A 27,394-nucleotide genomic window follows, 5' to 3' on the forward strand; every position below is an offset into this window, starting at 1 on the left:
TTATTAATTATTAAATTTTTAATTATTTATTAATTAATAAAATTAATAAAGATAACATATTATTTTTTCAAATCAAAAGTATGAATTTCTGCGGTTTTCAAATTTATGCGAATGATAAACGCGCGTCGAGAATACGGTATCTTTTAAATACGAAGGAGCATTTCTCAAAGAATCCGAATTCTCGATGTCATCCAAGTTAGGCTCTATTAAGGGTCCATCAAAATCGGAAGGGATAGGGGAAGGGAAAAGAGATGCCCTGAAAGCGATGCGTGTCCCATCTCGCGAATTCAAGTCACGCGCTCTATCGGAAATTAGAACCCTTACACCCCTTGCGCGGTTCTAAAGTTACGGGGTGGCGAATGAGCGTTCCCCCGATCCCCCTCGTCAAAGGATGGCTCCTTTCCTTTGCGCCGGTTATACGATCCGGTTCGCTGCCTCCTCGAAAACGACACATATTGACTTTATAGATGTTAACTCACAGTAATAATATATTATAAAAAACATTACATAATGGAAAATCATTTTGTAAAATTTATTTCAATTATAAAAAACATATTCTCGACGCAAAAGAATCCTTATTTGATTCATATGATTCAAGACTTGTCGTATTTTTTTATATAAAAAACAATTTATTTCTATTTAATGCGACATAAAATACAATTGTATTTATATTTATTGCAATTTGTACTAACCAAATTTATTTTCTTTTGTTACAGGTAAGTGTGGGGGATTGAGTCATTACTTGATAAGCTTTCGCCCATTGCATCATTATTAATTAAGGTGTCGCTATTGCATCTTTCTGTAAGTACATTGTTTATAAATTGAGCGATTATATTTTTTATACTAATAATAATATTTTTGCTAGTATATTATTACATTTTATTTTCTCGTATTTTGTTAATTAGTGATTATATTTTCTCACACAATATTTTCTGTTTATTCTTGCTTTACTAAGAACAGAAAATTATTTATTAAATATTACAATACGTGAACAAATATATTTCAAAAAATTAAATTATATATATATTATATATTTATATAAAAAACATGTTGCTTTATAATATATGTATAATAAACTCACGTTGAATATATAATACGTGATAATAAATTAATAATTATTAATATAAAAAAGTATTTAATTTATTATCACACATAAATAAGACAAATAATAATTGAAAAGTGTATTATATTATAATTAAATTATTATAATATCACGATCTCCCGAGATCTCTCGCAACGTATCGCCGATACTCTCTTCTCTCCTTCGTTTTTTTTTTTTTTTTTATTTTTTTTATCAAGACGGCCGCGTGATAGAGACTGACGGATGAATTTATGGCGTCGGTTCGCCGCCATTCACGCGGTTTCGCGCTTCTTCCTTCCTCGCCTCGTAACAGATCGCCCGAGCTGTCCGCCGCCTGTTCTCGCCCGCCGATGATCGAGCGCGTCTGCAACGGCGAGATTCCCTGCTCCGCGTTGATAAGAACCCGGGCGATTTCTTAAGACGGATTCTCCCGTCGCCCTCCAACCTCCTTCGCACGGCGATACCGCAGATTCCAGACACGCGTGCTGCAGAGATTGAAACGCGATACTCGATTTCCCGAAAATAATATATCTATATAATTGCGATATTATTTGCCACCCGAGAAAAAAATAAAATTTTGTAATTATATGAGATCATATATGATTAAATTTGAAATTTGGCGCGATATGTTATCTGTGGCCATATAATTAAGTCTGAAATTTCTTATCTTTATATAATCATATCGCTCCAAATTTCGGATATTATTATGATCATATAAAATTACATATGTTATTATATATTATTATATATGATTTTATATAATTACATAGAGCTCGTTTTTTCTCGGGCAGTTCCAACATATCCTAGCTTTATTATTAATTTCACGCCGTGAAAAGCGAATAACGTCACATTCGAAAATTTAATTCATGTATTCTAAAACAAGAAACATTTTTCGACTTAAAAAAATTCGAGTCTTTCGAGAATTTTGTCAGTTTGATTTCTGATGATTTTTTCCACTGATTAATTGACGGATCGTTTTTATTATGCTTTTCACACAATGTCAATTTTAAGCAGCATATTTTTCTCAAGGTGGGCTATCGAAATAAAAAAATTCTTTATCGATACTATAAATTTAAATTTGCGATGAAAAAGGATCTTTTTTTTTCTAAATATTTTTTCGATCGACTATTTGCATCGCTTTCCGCTGGCGTTCCGTTAACTATATCAACGCGATCGTTCTCGCGAGGAGTCGATCGGACTTTGGATTCCAGGCTGATCTATTTTAATAAATGGGTTAGCGCATGCTGTGCGAGAGAACATACGTCCGTATCGCGGCTTTTCAAGCGGAAAGGCAGAACTCGCGTCGCGTCAACGCGAGACGCGGCCGAGTTTCGCCGTCGATCCGGATCGTTCTCTCGCGAGAGAGCGCATTATCTGCATAAAGCGCCGATATATCTCCTCGAATCCATCTCACGTATCCGTGATACACTTTCTCATTGTCGCCGCAATCTCGTCTGATATCCACAAACGCAGAGAAATAGACGCCAGGAATCGAAACTGATATCAATAATGGAATTGCTAAAAAAATTTCGAATACGAGTTGTCAAAAATCTTCAGGGGACCATTTTCCAAAAAATTCCTCCTCATCGGTTTTCGTCTCTCCTTTGCTGTCACATGGTCAAAAGTGGAGGGGAGGGGCGATGACTTCCGGCGGACGAAAAGGCAAGCCGATATCACACCTCGTAGACACTTTCATACAAACGCCCCGATAACGCCAAGTTGTACGCCTTCGGCGTTTCCTTTTGCCCCCATGCTGCCCATCTCTCCTCCATCTTCACCTCTTTCCGCCCCCTCCCCCCGGCCTCTTCGTGGTGCTCCGGAATCAATGAATTCGAACATGATAATGCGAACTTCTACCGGCGAGAGCAGCCGGGGTCGTCGACGACTAATCGGCTTCTCGAGATGGTGGAAGGGTGGATATACAGGGTGCTTCCCCATGTGATGCTTCCTCTCATCCGTTGATTCTTGGCCCGATTTGGGGATGGGTCGTGTCTCTCTTTTTGTCTTTCGTAATATGAAGTCTATGAAACTTTAGATAAACATAATAATATAATAATATAATAAAAAAGACGAGACTCTCTTTTGAGATTATTATAAAGATAATATATAAGAGATTTTTTTCTCACAATGTATTATTTCTGAGATTTATCGATGTTTATGGGAAATTTATCGGAAGGAATCAGATATACTTATCAATATTTATTAATCTTATTTAAAATATCAAATCTAGAAATATGTAATCTCATAAATTACATCCGAATTTTAAAAGAAATTTTGAGAATTTCCAAATCATAAATTGCGAATTTTATTTCGTTTATTCTTGTCAAATAATAGGGCACTTTTTTTAAATCTCTTTTCGAAAAAATTCTCAATATTTTTTGCTCGAATCTCAAATTATATCATGCGTGCGATAACAAATTAAAGTTTATACAAAATTAAGCGCGCAAGAATCGCAAAGATCTCTCTCTTTCTCTCTCTTTCTCTCTCTCTCTCTCTCTCTCTCTCTCTCTCGATTTCTTAATTATTATATAAATATTATCGAGATTTTTAAAAATTTATATTATAGAGAATGTTTGTGAAATAGAACGAACTTGCAAGAATAAAAATTGAGAAATAAAAGAAATATTATTATAAAATATTTTTATTTCAAATTAAAACACACTCTTTTCAGAAGTAAATTTTATCTAATAAATTATATAAATATAAATTTTATAATTATTTAAAAATAATATTGAATGGCTTTCTCTCTCTCTCTCGATTTCTTTTTGCTTCGCGATCAGAAATGGAGATTGCATTCCACAATAATGTATCAGTCGACTCTCGGAAATCGAGGGAAGTCGCCGATCGTGAGGTTGGCCGATGGTCCTTAGAAGAAACGCGCGAATACGATCATTACACGAGGTAGGTCCGCGGCATCCGCGCGAGAAGCAAAAGGAAGGAAGGGAGGGTGGGAGGGGAGGTAGAACAGACGAAGCGCAGGAGGATGGCGAAGGCTCCGTCGTGGGACGGGGAAGAGAGCTGAGGAGGAGGGGAAGGATGGGTCGAGGGTGAGTTTGACAGATCTTCATAAAGGCACACACAACTGTGCCGCAGCGATAAGGGAATCGGGAACAGGCATCTCTCGCCATCCCCCGCTCCCTCCCTCCCTCCCTCTTTTCCGCAGCCCGCTCGTAGTACACCCCGTCGTCGTCCATCCTCAACCTCCCTCCCTCTCCCCCTCCGCACCTCGCTCTTCCCACCGCGAGGGGGAGGAGGGATGGAGAGAGTCCGGGCACTCAGTCAGTGCGCTGCTATCATTTTTCCACACGAGTGGGCGGGCGGTGTCGGTGGTTCCTGGCTTGGTACGCTACTCCTGGTGCTGTATTTCCTCCTTCTCTCTCTTTTCCTCCGTGATCTACCCTCTCGTTCTCTATCTCTCTCTATTTTGCGGCGTTTCTCGGATACATTTGAGAGAAGAGGCCACCTCAGGAGACTCGAGTATTTTTCTCCAATCTGGGATAACAATTTTTTTTTTTTTTTTTGTTTAAAAAAATTTGAAGAAGAGACATATATCCAGCTTAATTGCTATCTAGTATCGAAGAGTTGAATTTTTTTTTATTTTCTTCGATTAAACGAGATTTTTTTATGGGAAAATACTTGAAAGATTTTAAGGAAAAGCGCTCTGTAATTGTCAAGCTATTTAATATTAAATGTGCCAAGCACATTCTCGAGTATTTTTCTTTGATTAAAAGGCAGACTTCTTTTTGAAGAGAATTCGAGGAAAGATATTTAGTTTCAGTGCGTGGATATATAATATTGCTGATTAATCCCTGATCTTTTTGATCTGTGAGCAGCGCGCGCTCGGAGATTTTCCTTTCTTTCATTTCTGTCATTGTGAGAATATTATCTACAAGCGCTTATCTAGTTTCAAACTAACGCGAATAATATTGCGAGAGATTCTCGCATAATATAATGAATATATATACGTATACTATTAATACAATGTATATTAATCATGATTTCTCTCGGAAAAAAAGAAAGTTTTGACATTTCTCCAGCATTTTTCCGTGAAGATCGCGTTCGAGCGCCTCAGGGGGGGCAGAAGAACGGGGAAGGCGGGGGCATAAGACAGGGTAGACTAAAAATAAAGTCGACTCTAGTCGGGAATGATTCGGTATCTCTGCGACGTCACGGGGCTCTGAAATATGAGAGATACGATGAATCTCGTCTCTCTCTCTCTCTCTCCCCTTCGTCTCCTCTCTCTCTCTCTCTCTCTCTTTCTTTCTCTCTGGGGCCTCCTTCTCACCGTCATCTCGTTCCCCGATGGTGCATTAGCGCTAATCTCCGCTCTTTAGTCCTCCCTTTATCTTTTCTGCCCGCGTCTCCTCTCGTCTTCTCGTCCCTCTTCCTCTCCTTCTACCTCTTGTCTTTCTCTCTCTCTCTCTCTCGTCTCGGAAGATCCGCTGTTCTCTCCTCCTGATCCTCATTTCGGAGGATACGTAAAACGGCGATGAGGAGGCGGGGGGAACCGATGGAGGGAACGAAGTGTACCTGGGCTCTTCTCGGAGAGGCCTTATCGACGCGATCTAATCGCGTCGATCCGTTATTCCGGTGGCCACCGTGTGTATGTATACGCGGCCAGCGTGTTTTTGTACCCGTGTCGGAGTTTTGACACCCAGTATCTCATTAGGGATCGTGAAGCCCGCCGGTCTAAGACGGATTAATTCTTATCTGGCCGACCAGGACTCGGGAACCAGATGCTTTTATTTCGATTCAAAGAGAAATGAAAAACAAACGGATCTAGTCTGTCCGTTATATTTCCAATGCAGTGATATCGTTCGAGAGAGATTATTTTTTATATATATTAGATGTATATTAAATGAGATAATTTTTATTTATTTATTTTTTTTTGCAGAAATATTAATATTAAAAATGCTATGCATATAAAGCAAATAAGTTAAAAATATAAATAAGACAATTAATATAGCTATATTGAAATAGTTTAAAATCTTTTGCGAGCCTAATGAACGAGACAAGATTATTTTTCTTCATTTTTATAGCAAATGCAATAGTTAACGTAATATTAACTCTACGTCGATTGGCATTGTAAGAGCGGGGGGAGGGGGGGGGGTCAAGAGTCAATCAGATCTCTTATCGAGACTCGATGACGTATCCGCTTGAAACGCGGCAAAACAATTGCTATCAAGTCTGAACAACTGTCTATTCCCATTTTTCACGCAGCGGAGATTAATTTGTACACAAAAACACAGCTGTGTTGAACGGTCGGGCGGGAATATAAATGTGCAGCACGCAGCGTTCGACCGCAAACGCGGATGGGAAGGGGGGGAGGGTTTGGTGGACCAGTTACCCCCGGAGAGAGAGAGAGAGAGAGCGAGGTGGATGGAAAAGAGAGAAAGAGATTGGGTAACCAACGTCAGCAGCCAATTCGCGACGATAGCATCGTCGAGTATTTTTTCCAGAGCGAGTGTCAACGAACAAATAGAAAAAAAAAATAGAGTCGGGGGCGGGCAAGCCGCCACTAAAAGGTCCGTCCGAACTTTTCGACAATAACCGGAGGGTTATTGAATTTTTATTGGCGGCGACGAGTCAATTTGTGATCGCGGCCCCGCCACCTTCCTCCGATCGCGCCGCACTTCGACAGTTCATTTAAAAGCGATTCTCTCAAGCCGTCAAGCTCTCTTTCGCACACTTTCGGTTCCTCGACGAAGTTCTCTTACGTAGAGAATCTCAAATCGCGGATTAAGAGAATTTTAATTTTTACGAATATTTAATTTGCACGGAAAAACTTTCTCAAGCATATCGATGTGAAAAATTTGGAATAAATTCTATTTTGATTTTATTTAGTTCAAAAAATCAACTTAATGTTTTATGTAAAAAGAAATATGTAAGAACATTATTTTATTTTATTTTTGTATTTTAAATTAAACTTAATATATGATCGAAAAAACACAAGATTTATTATTCGATCAAGAGCCACTTGAGCGACGAAGGAAATTAATGACAATTTTATTCTCGTTTCATTTCTCATCGTAAAAGCTCGATTGTCCCGCCTATATTCCTCTCGATCAACTTGTTGGCAATCGGCGACGGTTTGAATTGGCTTTAACGCGAAATGTCCAAACGGCAGAGGATCTCGACGGCGTCTGTCGATGCTCGATGTCTACTTCGCACGGGACGCGGTCCTTCAATAAGACTGAAAAAAAAATTAGTCGACTGTCAGTCAGGAATGGAAATGGGATTTTATTTCCACGCACCGGCGGGCTCCTTCCGCCAATTGGCCGATCGATATCTCGCGGATTGAGTCGACGCGACGAGGCGAGGTTCTCGCTGCGAGATCGAGCTTACCGGGCCCGGTAATTGATCACGAATTTTATCGGCGTCTAACTCGAAAGAGAGGCGTCTTTCTCTCTCTTACACATATGCACGCATCCTCTCTCTATCTCTGTTCATTCGAAAGTCAATCGCTCGATTTTGACGCACGAGTGCCACACGTGGCGCTCTCGAGATAAAAATAAAAATCCTCTGCTTGATTTACGATAGTTGATATAATAATAAAGACGAGAAAACGACTTTGTGTACAATAGCATTTTATAAAATGAGACTACGCGTCGATCGGATAGATTAAAGTTGTGATGATACTTGGGCACGTTGAATTATTTACAAAGTACTAGAATAATTATTTGATATAAAAATATTAATTGAATGCCAATTTGATCAAAGGATAATAAGGTTGTTTGAATTAATCCAATATAAAATATGGCCCTTAATTGATATTTATCAAATATCTTTAATATTAGAGGAGCTTTGTTTCTCACATTTATTCAGAATGATTATAATACTAAACAATAATTATATACATCGTAATAATTACACACATACATACAGATTGAAAAAAATATATAATATAATATGATTTATATTTATATACTTATATTTTATTACATAATAATATATGCGTTTCAGTAATATATAAAATGATTATTACTTTAGAAATATTTAATTACGATGCAAAAAAATATCTCTCTTTTCTAAACAGTTTATTATAGTATTATGATAATAAAGCCACATACACACGCATGTAATATGTTGAGGAAGACCTTGCGAATATCGCATGGTAATTGGATCCACACGAGCGTGCTCGTGTCATCCCAAGCGATGATATCGATATACCCACGATGTCACAAGACGACACCGCGGGATCCTTTTCAAGGTCCGCGTGTCGAACGACCTCAAGACGTCCTGCCACGTGTTTGAGGAGCCCGCCCTCCGTTCGCTACATCCTCCTTGGGATAGAGGCGACCGGAAGGGGCGAACACGTGTGATACGTTAAACGCAGGGATGATGCGTCCGCGCGCATCTTCGATGCAGGCCTCGCACCTGTCGTCACGATCGCTAGACACGTGCTGCGAGGGCTGCAACCCGCATTTAACACGTGTGCGGCGGGATGTACGATCGATCGACCGGAGTTCCGTTGCACTTCCGGCTCTTCGTCGCCCTCTTCGCACTTACGCACCTAGTTTAACTTTTAGCTTAAACGATCTTAAAAAAAAAAAAAAAAAAAAAGAAACGGTTTTGTCCGTAGAGTGTTCCGGGAAAGATATATGTAGATAACAAAATTTTATTTCAGACCCTTGTAGTAAAAAGGTAGTCCATATTATTGTTAGAATTATCGTGTGTGTGTGTGTGTGTGTGTGGTAGTATACATATAGTTATTATTAATAAAATATGCAATAAAAATTAAATTTTTTTTTTTTTCATTTTTTATTTTTCAATCTTTCGGTGATTCTTGAAGGAGATCGAGCGGTGTGTAACGAGGATTCTCTGAAGCGGGCCGGGGCTTGTCCACGTTAATGGCTTAATGGCGAATCGATGTTCGGGTCAAATGCCGGTCGTGTCGCAAATACGCGCCGATTACAGGCTCCCTCGGCTAGCCCTCAGACCAGTATCGTGGAACGGCGCCGATAAGAGAGCTTTATCTTATCACGCGGAAATGTTCCCTTCGCCTCTTCCTTCTCTCCTCCTCGTTCATTGTCTTCTTCTTCTACCACTCGTTCTTCTTCGTCCTCGTCTTTGCGCGATTCAGCGCGAACGGACAGAGCGCTCATTTATTCACGAATGCCAAGGTCAAAAGGGAGATTGTCACAAAAGTCACGTTAACTTCTCGCATTTCGCGCCAGGATCTTCACAGATCCCTTCGCGATGATCGCGAGAAGGACCCAGAGATTGAGATGAGAGAGATAAAATGCAATAATATTGAAATAAATTTTAAGATAAAGGACAGAAGGCAATCTAGGATGAATTCTGAGCATTCTGTCAATTTGACGATGAAGTGACGTGAAGTCGTGGTGGAATCGTTAGATCGAGCGACGAAAAAGAAACTACGCCCGGGGGAGGAGATGGGGGGAGGGAAGGAGGCGGAAGGAGAGATGGCGAAGTTTTGTCGGAGACCATTGTCCGGCTCGTCAGGGATGAAAAGCCCCGGAGATAGGGAAGCGGCGGGCTCTTGAGGGGTGATCGACGATTTGTCAAAGTCTTTCCTCCTCCTCCGAGCGACGCCGCGTCCGCTTTCTCGTGTCCAAGGATCTTCAGACCCGCAAAAAAGGACACGTTCTTCTCTCCCGCCACGGGGTAATAAATACTTCCGGAAATGTGTGTATGTATGTGTGTGTGTGTTCTTACGAATTATCTAACGTATCGCTTCTTGCGCGATTTTTACACCTTATACTTTCCCAAGGCGTTTTTTTTTTTTTAAGTTGAAGTTTTTTTTAAACGTGCGCGCGATAATATAAAAATAAGGTAAATGGAAATGACGATGGTGATAACGATAATATAATTGTCTACGATTAATCTGAAAATGTCACAATTTTGACGGAAAATAGAAAAATATATTACATTTATTTTATTTCGACACACATACATGTATTTAGTTTAAAGTTTAAATCATCGCTGATTTTAAATTTTAGATCTAAAAATCTCTCTCTCTCTCTCTCTCTCGAAATAATAATATAACTGTATTATTTATGCTATAATTTATTAATTTTTTTTATCGAAATATTTGGTGAGTAATTATTGTGAATAGAAATTCAACAAAAAAAAATGAAAATTATAATAAATTTCGAAAAAATAATTCTAGATCTCTTTCAAGAATATTAATAATTTTTTCATTAAATTTAATGGCCTTTCTTAAAATAACACAGAAGAATGAATAATTCTTTGACGGGAGAGCAAAACGTTTAACTTAAAAAAAAAAAAGAAATCAGCCTTTAAATCGCAACGAACTATCAAGTTTCTCCGACAAAAAAAATTATATTAGATGCTCTTAATAAAAAGACCCGGCGCTCATAAATTCTCATTATAATAAATGCGCGCGAGATTTGTTCACGGGAAACGGACCACCCGAAAACAGGCCACCCCGACATTGAAGAGCCACCCCCGAAGGTCCCGCGGCGATATACCATCTCCCCCGCCCCTCGCTCTCCCCCCATCTCCCACAATTACGCGACCGCTTCCGGATGGGGCGACTCGTGCACGCGCGAATGCATTCGCGCTGCACTTCTCATCGTTATCCTTTCTCAGAGGACCGACTCGCTCTCCTCTCGCTCTCCATCCCCTCGCCAGCCCCTTTAGCGGACGGTGAAAAAGCGGCGGACACTTTTTATCGTCGCTCGCAATTACGATTAGCCCGCTGGAGGTCGGCGGTGGGGGAAGGGGATGAGGAGGGGGGGAGGGACAGCGCGATTAGGGCGCCTCGTCAAAAACCGCCCCGTGGAACAAATGGTCGCTTATTCCCCCCCCCCTCCCCCTCACCCTTCCTTTCCCGGGTGGCCGGTGCATCTCCCCCAGGAGCAGCGGTTCTCGCGACGAGAGAAGCTTGAAAGGATGAGAGAGGAACGGGGGTGGGAGAAGAGAGATAGAGAAAGAGCTCGGCTCTCGAGGGGTGGCGGAGATTACACAAATGAGAAATGACCATCAGGCTATCGGTGGAGGACTTCGGTGCCGCTGCTGCTGCTGCTGCTGCTGCTCCTGCTCTCGGGGTTTTGCGGCATCTGCGCGCGACGTGGATATACATACATACAGACCGACGCCGGACGTCGAGAGACAGAGAGAGAGAGAGAGAGAGGGAGAGGAAAAAGAGCCGAGCTTCCGGCGGCACGAGCTTTTTAGATACGCCGCCGATAACTCGGCGGTATCTCGTTCACCACCGCCGCCGCCGCCGCGGTGCGTATAATTTATTTTCTCGATAACGCGCACAACAGTCACGGTGAACGTCTCCTATCATGTCGTTGTAAGGTTTCGCGTCGAACCTCAGGAACGACGCGATTCCGCCGCGATTTTTCACGCGACGAGATGTTGTTTTCGACCTTGAAAATCGAGACGCTCCCTGCGCTCTTGTCGTCTTTATATAACACTTGCGTTTTAATTATTTTAATCTTCTCCAACCACATCTATCTCATCAAACACTGTAAAAATATTTTTTTAAATTCAGACACATTTTTGCCTGAATTTTCAGATCTGGGTGTCTAAAAAAATTTTAGTCTTAATCATCAGTCGTTTTTCCGAAAGTTCAGAATAGTTTGTCTAAAATTGAAGTGTATCTGCAGAAAAACTGCAGACACTGTCTGAAATTTCAGTCAATTTTTTTTTTTTTACGGTGTAACAAAAAGGGAATCGAGGGATATCGATTAAAAATATATGAGGTTGAAATAATTATAATATTAAACGTGTTGCATGAATATCGAGTTGTATTAACATTTGCTTTACATCGAACATTACTTCACATTACACATGTCATTCTTTCCGGCCTTACAAAATCAGCGCCGGTCGTTGCGAAGGGCTTCCGAGCATCAAGCCTCGATCTTCTCGAACAGAGAGAGAGAGAGGCTGATAAAGGATGACGGTCGGGAGGGAGAGAGAAAAAGAGAAGGGGAGAGAGGCTATCTTTCGCGTCGTCTAGACTCGAGAAGCGGTTCCTGGATGCTCTCCCCCGGGACCCCGGCCGTTCCCCAGGAGCAAGAGAGATGGAGAGAGTTGGACGAAACAGTGAAACCACTGTGTCGAATCTGTTTCCCTTCTCTTCCCTCCCTTCCCGCCATTGCCGGAGGATCTTAACGAATGAGATAACACGGCGCCAGGGAGTTCCTCTCCTCTCTCTCTCTCTCTCTTCTTTCCCTCTATTAGGTACTCGAAGAGGCCAACGGTCACCGACACTACAGCGATGATCCATCCTGGCCGTCCTCTCGACATCTCTCCTCGCGATTACGCGGAATCTCGTCGTCGTCCCCCTCCCCTTCTCCTCCGCGCGCTTTTTCATGCCTCCTCTCGCCGGAGATCGCACGAACGATCGACTAGTTCGACCTCCTTCTGGGAAAGAACTGGTGGGTGCTTCACAAAATAAACCACATTCATCTTGTTAGGAAAATGATGGAATAATTTAAAATTTTGAGTAATAATTTTCTCGACGAGGGTTAAATTATATATCGAAAAATATTTACCCGTTATTAATTTATATATAATCCGAAAAGTTAAATTGAAAGAAAGAATTAAAAATGGGAGAGAAACTTCTTGATTATTCTATGATTGTATATAAGAAGGTATTTTTTAAAGAAATATTTAATCGAAAATTTTTTAATTTATAAAGAAATGTCAGAATCGCTTTTTTCTCGTAGCTGCTTTGTGACACTATGTGTGCACACATCCTAATTGAAACCGTTCGCACTTAGGGTTATTGATCCCCCGCACGTACATATATCAACGGGATCGTTCTCCTCGTCTTCGGAGGATTCCGCGTAATCGGTCGTTCCTCGACAAGCGAGAACAACCAATGTCAGTTTGTGCGAGAGAGAGGCTAAAGAGATGCAAAGTAGATCTCTTTCTTTCCAAACTTTTGTTTAATTTTGAATTTAATTTTTCCTCACGTCATTTTTTCTTATTTAATTTAAAAAATATTAATGGCAATTTAAATTTAATTTTTTTTTAGATAGAATATTAAATATTCAAATTTTTTTTTCGGATAGAGTCTTAGATGAAAGTTCATAAAATAATGATGCACGTGCGGCGTTAAATAAGTTAATTAGTAATAGTTTTGAGGTGACATTTAAGCCTCAGAATTATTATGTACCTCATAACTAATAAAAACAAAAATAAAATATAATAATAAAATTAATGACAAAATAATAAAAAAATAATAATAATAAAAATAAAATTTATCATAAGTTTATAAGTGGATAGGAAATGTAAAGACGAATAGTTGAACCGAAGTATCGGGAAAAGATTTGCGATACGTCGCGTCGCTATGACGTAATTGAAATTTCACATTAAATTCCTGCGAGGCAACACAATGATCCTGTCCCGTCGATAGCCGCGAGAGAAAGAGAGAATCTCTCTCGCGCCCCCATATCGACGATCTAGAGCCAACAATAATTAGCCGAGGGTCAGGGTTCGTTGCTGACCCCCGGGTTCTTCGTTGCCGCATCGCATGGGCGGGTTTGCATCGAGGGCGATCCGAGGAGTAAACAAATCATCGGCGGGCCTCCTCGGGAACGAGCGTGCGATCTCCTCTTCTCGCGAATCCGCTCGTTACGATCCTCCCGATCGGACCGCGTCATCCGACATGATACCGTGATAAGGAGAGAGAGAGAGAGAGAGGATCTTTTGTGGATTCTCTTTAGGAGCATATTAAAAATTAATAAATTAATTCCGTTTGTTTTTATTTTTTCAAGAATATTAATTATTATATTAATTATTAAATATTATATTCGTTCCTCCGGACCATTCTTCTTTTTGACTTTTTGCCGGGCGCGTGCTTTGTTCTTCGAATTTCCGTGCCGGGGATTTCATTCTTTCCCGATGAGTCGGTCGCGACACGAGAGAATTCCCGTGTCACAGGATGTATTGGGAGAAATTTTTAGATGGGATATCTCTTGTGTGTATAGGATGTGTTCCATGATCGACGCGTGAAATTTTAATGAATGACTCTTTGAGAAACCTGCGGCCGATTTTTCTTCAGCGAAAATCGCATAAGAAATCGTGCATTAAAATTTCGCGTTGGATATAATGTATTATAAATATTTACTAATAGTAAATATTTATCTTGATATTGAAATAATAATTTCGCTCAAATCATTCATCTTGCTATTAATCGATTAAGAGGTCGCATGAAAAGAAAAACACACTCGAAATGTACTCGTTCGGGAGAAAGTAACGGATGATTTTTTTTTGGTAATATAGATTTATATCTTTATATAGTTATATAGAGATTACGATCGAGAGAGAGCGATGTATGAGTAGCAGGTTTTATCGAGGTCGCGATAACATCTCGGGGATATTTCCGTTGTCGATAAAATCGAGCGATAGAGCGTGATAATCAACCAGACGATGATTAGGCGTTAAAGGCAAGATGGTTGTAGATCATATCGCGTGATCATCGATCGATCGTCAAATAGATCGATAGATCGTGGATCGTGATGATCGATATCTTCGCAGTCATCACTCTCTGTCCTTCTCTCTCTTTCTTGCTTTCGCTTGCTCGCGATTATCGATCGTCTGCGAAGGCAGTTTGATGCAAACAAAGATGTCTAGAACTTCTAACAATGAAGACATTCCTGATGATAACATTGACGTCTTTGCAACACTTGCCTATCTTTTGTGTTTTTTCTTACGCTTGCGTTAATTTTTTTAAAATATTTTCCGAGTTATCCGAAAAAATAGAATATAAATATGAAATTGTTTCTGCGAATGCATCAATTTTCTATTGGCAGATTGCTAAAAAAGATATGATATAGTCAGATGTAAATATACATAATTAGTTACGAAAAGATCCGATAACACATGTAATTTTATTATGTGACCATGTATAATAATATCAAAAATTTGACGCGATATGATTGTATAAGATAAGATCATATCGCGTCAAATTCTTGGTTTAATTATATACGTGATCTTATATAATTACATAAGTCCATGTTTTCTTGGGTTTAACAAATTTTATATTTATATTTTTATTTTTATAACAATAAAAACTAAATTAATTAATAAAATTTTTGATTTGAGCAGCTATTAAAAAAAAAAAATCATTCGTGATGACAATAATGGACCGGACTTTCTGATCGCTTTGCGATTTTTGTAAAAACTCGGTTGCTTGATTCCCGTCATTAATTCATGCATATTAAATCATATTAATACAAGCGTAATACATCGATATCGAATAACGGTTAGATGGATTCCCGATAAGAGGCTCAGAAAATACAAGTTCAACTGGTTCTCTTTCTCATTTCCTCTCTTCTCTTTGCCTCACCATCTCTTTTTTTATCAAATATCGCGTAAGACTGACGCGAATAATTTATTATCGGGTAATTATCGATTGCGGTTTTGATAACGGCTGGCCGCAACGCGTGTTTCACAACGGTTCCTCGGTGACGCAATCGACAGCCGAATAACGTTGTTATAGTACGCGAATCGGCGGCGGTAGTCAGTCGGCTTCTCTTGCGAAATCTTGCGAAAAATCCACGCCGAGTGATAAATGCGCGCGTGCAATACGCCGTGACTAATATTCGCGTCTTGCCCGTCGAGGACATCGGCGAAAATGCGGATGACGTCGTTGCAGCTCAACGCGGCGAGATCAGACAGAGAATCTACTCGAGAAAGTAGATTTTAACGGATATATTTTTAACAAAGAAATTGCCAATAATTATTTATCTATATCGTATTTTATTTTACATTAATTAAATATGCATCCAGAAGTGATCTTGTGATAATAATCGATGATAATAATTTATAACGATAATAAATATCACTTTCCTCTAAATTCGATACGATAATCAGGCAAATTGCGAATGCAGAAAAATTTATGTTACACTTTTAGATGCGTATTTAATCAGTGCAGAATTGGAATGTACGTAGAAAAGCGTATAATTATATTTTGATTTAATTAAATTTGCCCGACTATTGTATCAAATTTAGAGGAAAGTGATATTTATTAACGTCACAAATTATCATCATCAATTATTATCACAAGATCATGTTATACTTCTGGATGCATATTTAATTAATGCAAAATAAAATACGCTACAGATACGTAATTATTTGAAACCCAATTCAATTTGATTGCTCGGGTCGAGGAAAGAAACAGATATTAATAATTATCATCAATTATCAACGTTATTATCGTTATTATTAAAATAAATGTAATAAAATCTATCATTTTTTTTTTCTTAAATTGTCATATATAATTACATAATAATATTATATTGAATATTTCCATTTTTTTAAAGAAATTTTTATTATTGTTTCTTTTATACAATTTATTAGATATCATTACCTTTTTATATACTTTGATACATTTATATCAAAATGCATTTCTTTTCATCAAATTTGAGGAAAATGGCAAAGAACTATTTTTATACACATTTCTTACGACTATACTTTTAAATTGCAAAAATGGCCGCGGTCTTTTTTCCTCTTCCGTTGAAGGAAAAAGGACTGTCTGCAAGAATAGATGCATTAATGTTCTCGAGTGGATTATACAAATGCACGTGTGCCTTTGCATTCGTAACGCACGCAACGTCGGAGTTTAGTAGTTAACGATGTGTGAATATTTATGGCACTGTCAGCACTCGTTTCCGTCAGCACCGTTCCTCGATTCGCGCGCGCTGCTTTTATCGAACGGTTGAAACTCTCTTTCTCTTTTTCTATCTCTCTCTCTTTCTCTCTCTCTCTTACCGATTCTACTCGGTGCGCGAATAAAGTCGAATGCGTCGCGTCTCATCGGCCGTTGCACCTCCGTGTATTTTTCGCACCGACGGTATAAACAATAACGCGTCACGGTATAATGGACGGACTTAAAATAACGATGCGGTAACAGCGCGATACAACCTGTTTGCTACAATTAAAAACAACAAAAATAATTTTGATTAAGCCATCCAATATTATTTTATATAATTAACATCCTGATATTATATATGAATGCTTTTTGTATCTTGAATACATATTAGAGTTTTTATAAATAAAATTTGTATTAATACATAATGTATTTATATATATATAATATATTTAAGGCAATTTTTTAATTTTTGGATACGGAACAGAGGTCAGAGGTGTCAAAGTCAATATCAGAAACTCTTTGTCAGAGACAGGAAAAAAACGTAGAAAAGCGCAGCGCGCCGCGATACCGCATCGACGTGTCGGAGACAAAGAGCACGCTTATTAGATATAAATGGTTTCCTACGTGTCTTACGCCCCGGCCTTATCGTTATCGCTCCGTTACTCACGAAGCGCGCGTTGCCGCCGCGGGAGTATCTCGCGAGCGGCGCAGCGGTTATCGTTATCCGTTATCGCCACGCGTTATCAGCAAAGTTGGAGCTTGGCACGAGGGGGGTGTGCGACGGGAGTGCCGCCGGAAAACTAACGTTATATCGCCGGTCGGTTTTGCCAAGGTCCGCGGTGCAGTCGAATTTAGCTAAGCGACCCGAGAAATTTTTCGTAACATCCGAAGTGACATTAAAATGAAACTGTAATAAAAATTTTTGAATTATTTTAATTAAATAATTAAAACATTTAATTATTTATTAGTTACATTATTATATATAATTATATGATCGTCAGATTTGATTAATTGTATCGCGAAGAAAAGTTTTTTTTCTTTGATATATCTTGATTAAAGCGATCGAATAATTCACGCGAGACGAAAAAAACAATTCAACTGATGTCGGCGATTATTTCTGGAAATAATTAGTGATTCATCGAGTCTGTCTCGAAGGAGCTTGACGATTTTCGGAATTGTCATCTTCCGGCGCGTTTACCCGATGGGTCAATGAAGAAGGTGAGGTAACGCGACAAGAAAAAGAAAAGAGAGAGAGAGAGAGTAGAAGAAAGAGAGACAAGAACGACTGTCGAATGTTTGCTGGGTACTTATCGTGTGGCAACAGAATGCAAGGACGGAAAGAGGGATCGGCAGTGACATGAAGTGAGAAAATCGACGGAGAGGACGGAGGGAAAGGCGAAAAGAGAGTGTGTGTGTATGAAAGAAAGAGAGAGAGAAGGAGAATGATAACAGGTAGCCATGGGTCTCTGGGCCGTTGGAAAACCAGTGATAGTGCTTGCATCGCATGAGCGAGCATCTCGTCGCGGTCTCTTAAACGTTTCGAAAAGTCGAAGAAAGTCTAGGAGAATTGATGTGAAAATGTAGAAAAACCAACGCCAGAAAAGTGCGATAAAAACACGAAAGTAAAAAAAAAAAAAAAGGAAATCGCGGAAATTGCGTTAAGTGCGTCCAAATTTTTACATATCAACAATAATATATTTTGATACGTCCAAGTTTTTTTTTATAATTTGTGATACCATTACGTAACATTTTCTATATTCATGTCAAACAATATATCAAACTTGATCATAATCTTTACGGACTTGTAATCTTATAGTAAATAGTATCGATACAAAGATCGATAATATATATGACTTTTGGTATTAAATTTCGTTGAAATTTTATTTCGATCGATACAATAATATTTAATATTATATATTATTATACAAAAAAAATTATGTAATGCTTATAAAATATTACAACTCTTATTCGTGAAGAGTGCGCCCAAAGTGCGTCGCGGAACAGGAGGCTCGCGAGATTGGAGTAGGGGAATTTCAAAACGAGATAAAGTATTAACAACTCGCGCGCGCGTGTACGTAAAATCGCATAATTAAGAGCGGTGAAACCGCTCGAGTTCCGCACGCGTCAATTAAAACTTGCACGTGGAGGTCCTCTAGCACTTGCGGTGAGAGAAGCAAGTTATAATTAATCCAGGACGCTCCCATCAAAAACGCACGCACGGAAAAGCAGAGGGAAACTATAGCGCGTTTACCGCTTTAACGTAAAAAATATTAATTACGCCAATTGAAAATTTTCAACTGTTAATCTCATTTTGACACAAAGTCAGTTTTTAAAATATTTCTGTCTTTACATGTATTCAAAGATGAGATCTTTTTACATACATTAAATTACATTACTCAGTTTTTCAAGACAAATTCCTTATTTGCGTCGCATAGAATCGATGCATTTTCAGGCCTCGTAGATGCGAGGCGTAGATGCGCGCAAATATACGATCGATAAGATGATGATTGATAAGGTTATGCTGGCGCGGCTTATCGGGCAACGTGCGCGCGATAAGATCTCTTGTGTACAGAGAGAGATAGAGAGAGAGAGAGAGAGATCGATAAATAGATAGAGCAGATAATCCGCCTCGAATCCTCGCTCGAATTCCGTTCATCGCGCGCGATTCGCGATATAAGGGAATTTTTATTTTAATCAAAAAAAATGAGCGGTTTTCATCACGAAGGATTTTTCTTCTTCGGGCTGATTGTTCACGTCGCGATTACGATATATCGGACCCGCGAAATTCGTGACGAGCGTGTCCCCGACAAAGGCAACTATCGGCTCGGCTATTTGCGGCAAGGTGACGATTTTTAGTCTCTCGCACGTACTCGATATTGTCGATTCAATTTGCAATTCGACGTGCAGAAAAGCAAGGCACGTATTAACGTAAGATTCGCGAGATCTTGAGCAAATCGATTTTTGCCCGCGAATTCGAGAAGGGATCGTAGAGAGGAAGTTCTCTGGATTTTTCGTGCTGAGATTTATTTGAAAGTTTGACAAAGATTAATTTGATGAAATATCATTCTTTTAGCTTGCTTGATCTTCGAATATATCAGTATAATTGAAGAACTTATTTGCCTTAAATTCATATTTTTAAGAAATTAGAAAATTGTATCTTATTATAAGGTTACAAGAAAAATTCCAGGAGAAAATAAAAACTTGTAATTTTTTAAACTAAAGGGAAAAAATATTCGAAATATAGTGTATATAGTGAAAAAATTATAAAGTTACAAGAAAAATTCAGAGACAGAGAGGATAAAAACTTGTAATTTTATATTTTATATATTGTTAAAGTTTGCATTTTTTTTATAAAACGATTAATTTTCTCTTATCGAATGTGAATTTTAAATTTTCCATTGAGAGAGACACGAAGAATTAAAAATTAAGCAAGCGCACTTCTTACAATTTTACATATAGAGTAAAATTGAAAAACAAAATTAATAATAATCAAGAAGAACAATAATAAAAAATGCGTTTAAATAAAAATTAAATAATATAGAAGAGAATAATACGCAAATCCACTTCCCGATTTATGAAGCGATATCTCCCGCGATATCTCATCGTTTTCAAAAATGGCTCTCTCTCTCTCTCTCTCTTTCTCAAGTTGCGAAAATGGGTTCATTCGGGGTTGATGCATTCCAATTTAGCGGTACGATCGGGAGGAAAGTTTACGGCGGAACGATCGATAAATCGGTTTCCATCACATATTCTCTCTGCACTTGCTGCGCGGTATTGAAGGGCCGGGGAAGAATGAGCGAGAGAGAGAGAGAGAGAGAAACGGGGGAGGCCCAGCGGCCCCCCGTACGCGGTGCACGTAGGGTGTGGGCCCGATTAACACGTTGTTTGTATAGGGGAATGTATAATAACAGGTTACGCCGTTGGCATAGGTACCCATTTGTATCTGTAGAAGGGCATCTCGGGTTCCCATCCGCCGCGTACCGACACGAAGGGGGGGGGGGGGGCGGGAGTAGATACGGCGTTAATTTTTTTAAAATATTTTCCGAGTTATCCGAAAAAATAGAATATAAATATGAAATTGTTTCTGCGAATGCATCAATTTTCTATTGGCAGATTGCTAAAAAAGATATGATATAGTCAGATGTAAATATACATAATTAGTTACGAAAAGATCCGATAACACATGTAATTTTATTATGTGACCATGTATAATAATATCAAAAATTTGACGCGATATGATTGTATAAGATAAGATCATATCGCGTCAAATTCTTGGTTTAATTATATACGTGATCTTATATAATTACATAAGTCCATGTTTTCTTGGGTTTAACAAATTTTATATTTATATTTATATTTTTATATTTATTTTATATTTTAAACGCTATTCAAAAATTTTATAAAGGGAGCGAGAGTTTAATATAATTTACGTGGTAAAATAAAATAAGCAGATAACATTTAAATATAGAAATGTCATTTCCGAGACAAACTTCAGAATTAGGAGCTGGAGATAAAATATTAATAAATACTCAAATATTCATATATTTTAATTGAATTTAATATTGGATGATTAGTTTAATGATTAATCTAATTATGGATCGAATACAAAAATAATACATAGAATTCTCGTATTTTTTACTCTACATACGTTTTGTTGAATTCTTTATTTATAGAATATTTATAAAGTGAAATAAGATTGGAAAAACTCTTGTTGAATTTATAAATTTTTTTTTCTTATAAAACTGACAAAAAAAATAAAAAATTAATTTATAAATAATAATCGAAAAATTTCGTAGTTAAATATTATTAAAATATCCATCTTATATAAGTATGACGTTTATTATTGTTCTATGACATTTTTATCTGGGAGAATTTAAATTCAATTACTAAAAAATTATTGTTTCAGAGACAGAGAGGATAAGAACTTGTAATTTTAAAAACTGAAGGAAAAATATTCGGAATACAGTGTATATTGTGAAGGAATTACATTTGTTTGTCCGAAACTGTGTTATATGTTTCAATTTGCGTACTCTTATTTTGATTTTATTTGACAAGATTAAATTTGATAAGATCCATCGTTTGTGTTTGATGGGGAGTGATCTGCGAATCATGTCGAAAAATGCAATGAGTGCGGGAAAGTCGGATGCTTTTTTACTCTAAGGATTTATTCCTTTTACGCAACATGAGCATACTTTTGTGGCGTCAACGCAGGGCGAGTCAGCTGCGAACTGAAACTGCTGCTCTCTCCTTATCGAGTAAGTAGCTCAGCTTCTTAAATCTCATTATTCTAGATAAAGTTATATATTGATACAGCTAAGAACTCTAATAAGATTATTACATAAATAATAACTTTATTCTATAATTTTATCTTGGCATTTGAATAATTTAATTTTTAAATAAAAATTATATTATTGAGTTTTTAGACTTTTATCGACTTAACAAAAAAAAAGCTATATAATTATTATATAATTAATAATAATATTATAATTACACACAGAGATTAATTATATTAACGGGATATTAACACAAATCTCGATATTACGATTCCAAAAATATCAGTGTCGATTCCATTAATTAAATAAATGGAAGACATGCCGCGTGAAAAAAAAAAAAATAGAAGAAAAAAGGGGGCGTCGGGAGTAGATACGACTATGGGGAACGAGAAAGATCGGCGCAAGACGGAGAGGATCGTATAGGAAAGACGAGGGAAGCGAGGGAGATAAACGAAGGGTAAGCAATGAGGGCCTGAAAAGGAGGGGACCAGCAGATGGAGCAGAGGGGGAGGTTTCCTCGAGCTGATAAAGTAACATAATGTGTGCGAATGTGGAATGAGAAAGATGTCATTATTTAGAGAAATGGATGAAATGTAAAATACAGGGTATCTCCTGTAAGTGATAGTTGATGGAATTCTATAGCGTGTCTTTTTGAAATTTGCATTGAATGATATTTTTTTTTCCGAAGCATAATTCACGACGAATTTGAGATTGAATTTTTGTTCGCGATATTGTAGCCGCGACGTATGATTTTAAACATTTTTTAAAATTTAAAAGATTTATAAAGATTACATATTTTTCAAGAAAAAAATCACGTCTATCAAGAATCAAATCATCTCTCTGGTGAATCAATTTTTAATATTTTTCTATTATTTCTAAAAAGCCTTTAATTATGCAGGCTTTTATTTTTAACTAAGCTAAATGTCACTTGTCAAGTAAAAAATTTATACGAATTATTTATATATTATTTATAATATACATTGTACAATTATTTTCTAAAAATTAATATCAGATCGATTTTCTCTTTTTATAAGAAAGTATTTATTCTTGAAGAAGCAATTTTTGCATTGGGACACCTTATATTTATTAAGACAATACGTCTTAACACGCGGCTTAACGCGAAGAGGGAGAGGAGGAGAAAAGGTTGCGGGGTGAGGGGGGGGGGGGGAGATGAACCGTGGATGCAGTTCGTATCTGCGTTGCATCGCAACGAGTTCTCTTCGTGGTCCGGTCTCTCTCAATGCACCTGGTGTACATCGCGTCCCGATCTCAATGCAGCCCCGGGCTGATCCTCTCTCGGCCTCCTCGCGTCTTCTCCTCCCCCTCCGCGCGTTGCCTCGCATCTCGTCCCATTCTCGTCGGGCGGGACGAGCTGAAACGCCCTGAAAATCCACTGTGAATCGCTTGGAATCGATCCGGGACGCGCGATCCGGACTGTCTAGAAAGAAAAAGACTTTTAATAATAATAATAATAAAATAATAATAATTGATTACAACGCTGGGAATTATTTATACTCCAGAATCGTAAAATCCTAAGAATATTAAATAATTTTAATAATTTTAAAAAGTCGAAAGAAATTTTTGTCAGACTCTTTGTTTTAATTTTCAATATCTCTTTTTTTTCGATCGATAATTCTTCAATTATCGAGAAGCAGGTATCTCGAGGCTTCTCTTTGCGAGGAATTTACTCGCATGATCCCGCGGACATCTTAATTAATTCCCCGAGTCCGACGGAATCGCGAAGGCTCTCAATCTCCGTCCATCCCGATCCCTTCCTTCCCCCACAATTTCATAAATAAAGATACAAACGGGATTACGCGAATATAAACCCACTGCGAGTAGTGAGGGAGCCCGTGGCGGTTTCCTCGGGTGCCCCCTTTCGTCCCCGTGTAATCTCGATGGCAACGAGAGGTACGAAAGGGACGGGGGAAGGGAGGGCCGTGTGGGGTGTGTGTACGTGATGGCAACCGACACACGCACACAAACTTAACACGATGGAGATTGTCCGATCGATCCATCGATGGTTACATACGTCCATCGGTAACACGCCTCTGCCGATCCCGCCTCGTGGCTCGTGAGTCTCGTAAGGGTTCGAAGGACGAAAGGAGAGAAAGAGAGAGAGAGAGAGAGAGAGAGAGCGAGCCCGAGGGGCCCCTCGTTGCACAATTATCTCATTTGCCGATCGGACCCTCCCACGTGTTAATTTGCTTGTTGGTTTGTTGGTCCGTTCCTCTCCTTACCTTATCGTTTATTTCGCTCTCTTTCTCCCTCGACTTTCGTGGAACCCCCTGCCATGTTTTCTCCTTTTTTTTTTCTCGAAGCTTCGCTCCCTTTTCGTCTCTCCTTCCTTCTAATCGCGTCGCCGATCGCTCCGAAATGAATTCGACCGTCTCGCTGATCGACGCGCGGAATCGGGGCGCGATCACTTATTTATAAAGTGAAATAAGATTGGAAAAACTCTTGTTGAATTTATAAATTTTTTTTTCTTATAAAACTGACAAAAAAAATAAAAAATTAATTTATAAATAATAATCGAAAAATTTCGTAGTTAAATATTATTAAAATATCCATCTTATATAAGTATGACGTTTATTATTGTTCTATGACATTTTTATCTGGGAGAATTTAAATTCAATTACTAAAAAATTATTGTTTAATTAATATTGGTAAATTTAACTCAATAATTATAAAAAAAAAAGAAATTGTCGAATTCTCAGAGTCTTAACAAAAAATTGAAATCTGTCAATTAAGAGAATGAATAACAAAAGATTGAAGAATGAAAAGAAATGTGTGGTTGGTCTCGATATTTCGGCAGCATCGATAGTTTTTCGTCATGGGAGATTGAAAAGTAGAAAGTCAATTAAAAGAATGAGCTTCTCAGGATGAAAAGATTGTGCGACTTTGCAGACCAAATAATTCTTAACGCGATAATCACAATTATTTCATTATTATTATTATTAAATTATTTTTAATATATAATAATAACTATATCAACGTTTTGCTTGTCGAAATAAATTATACACGATACAGTATAAATTTTATAACTTTTTTATATGCGGATATAATTTTTTTCTCGCGATTCTCTCTACGGTGAGATCGAAAACTTGTCTCTCTTTCTCTCTCTTCAGAAGAGAAGCAAGAAAGAAAGGGTTTCGATGAACGCGAGTCGCGGCCTCGTAGAGCGCTAATGGGAGGAGTTCATTAAGATCGCACGATTAGAGCGCCTTATCGCGGCTAACCGAGGCTCGTTACTTTTGCGTGACGTCACTTCCTCTCTCTCCCTCTCCCTCCTCTTTTCCTCTCTCTCTCTCTCTCTTATGCAGTTCGTATCTGCGTTGCATCGCAACGAGTTCTCTTCGTGGTCCGGTCTCTCTCAATGCACCTGGTGTACATCGCGTCCCGATCTCAATGCAGCCCCGGGCTGATCCTCTCTCGGCCTCCTCGCGTCTTCTCCTCCCCCTCCGCGCGTTGCCTCGCATCTCGTCCCATTCTCGTCGGGCGGGACGAGCTGAAACGCCCTGAAAATCCACTGTGAATCGCTTGGAATCGATCCGGGACGCGCGATCCGGACTGTCCGGATCTGTGTACGGGGTGAGCCAGAATCATCGATTCCATCATTCGAAGACCCTTTGATTAGTTTTTTTTTTTTTTTTAAGTCTTTTACATGATATCCAATCAAGAGTGACATATTTATATAATTTTTTATATTACAAATAATTAGATGTAATTATATTGATTATACTAAATTATTGCTGCAAAATTGTTAGATAAATATATTTAATTTAAATATGAATTAAATATGTCCGTTCCGATAATCATGACGTTTAGATTAAGATTCTGTAGAATTTTAAATTTCTTACTCGAACGTGTGTGAAAAACAAACTTATCTTATCTGAAAGCTTAATCATTTTTTTTTTCTCGAAGCTTCGCTCCCTTTTCGTCTCTCCTTCCTTCTAATCGCGTCGCCGATCGCTCCGAAATGAATTCGACCGTCTCGCTGATCGACGCGCGGAATCGGGGCGCGATCACTCTATAATATAACGCGCCAATTATTATCCCTCGTTAGATTGAAGAAGAATGTGCGCGCGTATTCCGTATACGCACGTTAATTTAAGAAGTGACTAGTGTTCGCCAAACATCCGAGAGAGATCGAGACGAGTAGAATGGAAGAAGAGGGGGCAGAAGGAGGGGGAGGAGAAGAAAAAACAGGTCGGGGTAAAAAGAGCGGAAATAAAAACGACGGGGGACCGATAAGGCCGGCCGATAGGAACGAACGGGGCCAAACATTCGCCGCGTAAGGCCCCCGCCGGCCCACCGTGGTGTAACCGCGTTTACAACCGATATATTCTCATAAGTCGCAAAATCCGCGTCCTGTCTTTCAAAAGGATCATCGAATTTTCATTAAGAAAGATTCTTCGGCGATTGCGTCCCTAATGAGTGTTCTCTCGAGAGCTTATGCGCGCAGCTATCCGATAGCCGAGAGCGCGACTATCTACCGGCAGTGTATTTTTAATATCGGGAACGACCGCGGACCCGAGGGGGCCAGACGGCGGAGGCCCCGGTAGATAAGTCCCTCTCCAGTCGCGCGAGATACCCTGGCGGATCCATGGCTGCCGCCATGGCTGTCTGTTTATCTCCTTTCCATCCATTTTTTATCCACCTGCGCGTTCTCGTCCCCCTCCCTCTCGCGTTGTGTCCCCTTTCGCGGGACCCTCTGTTGGATAGCGAGTAGATGGCGATCTATTCGCGGTTCTGTGGATCGCGTGGAGAACGTTCCACCGTTGATGACGAGAGAAATCGAGAAATCGAATAATTACGAACTAGCCGAAGGATTGACAGGAAAGAGAAAAGAAGTGAGAGAGAGAAAGAGAGAGAGAGAGAGGGAGCGAGAGTTTAATATAATTTACGTGGTAAAATAAAATAAGCAGATAACATTTAAATATAGAAATGTCATTTCCGAGACAAACTTCAGAATTAGGAGCTGGAGATAAAATATTAATAAATACTCAAATATTCATATATTTTAATTGAATTTAATATTGGATGATTAGTTTAATGATTAATCTAATTATGGATCGAATACAAAAATAATACATAGAATTCTCGTATTTTTTACTCTACATACGTTTTGTTGAATTCTTTATTTATAGAATATTTATAAAGTGAAATAAGATTGGAAAAACTCTTGTTGAATTTATAAATTTTTTTTTCTTATAAAACTGACAAAAAAAATAAAAAATTAATTTATAAATAATAATCGAAAAATTTCGTAGTTAAATATTATTAAAATATCCATCTTATATAAGTATGACGTTTATTATTGTTCTATGACATTTTTATCTGGGAGAATTTAAATTCAATTACTAAAAAATTATTGTTTAATTAATATTGGTAAATTTAACTCAATAATTATAAAAAAAAAAGAAATTGTCGAATTCTCAG

General features: G+C 38.4%; 1 protein-coding gene across 3 annotated transcripts in view; it reads left to right on the plus strand.

Moving 5' to 3' along the window:
* The window catches only part of LOC115241768 (zinc finger protein ush), a 174,440-nt gene that overhangs the window by 102,289 nt on the left and 44,757 nt on the right, over positions 1-27,394 (plus strand). The window contains exon 1 of one of the 3 annotated variants that reach the window (XM_029817711.1): positions 21,607-21,934. The exons of the other annotated variants lie outside the window; for them this stretch is intronic. Coding sequence (XP_029673571.1) covers positions 21,823-21,934 — 112 coding nt within the window. The 5' untranslated portion in view covers positions 21,607-21,822. Of the gene's footprint in view, positions 1-21,606; positions 21,935-27,394 lie in introns of those variants that run through there. 3 annotated transcript variants of the gene reach the window in all.

This window comes from Formica exsecta, unplaced genomic scaffold, assembly GCF_003651465.1.
Source record: "Formica exsecta isolate Colony F162 unplaced genomic scaffold, ASM365146v1 scaffold120, whole genome shotgun sequence".
Classification (NCBI taxonomy): domain Eukaryota; kingdom Metazoa; phylum Arthropoda; class Insecta; order Hymenoptera; family Formicidae; genus Formica; species Formica exsecta.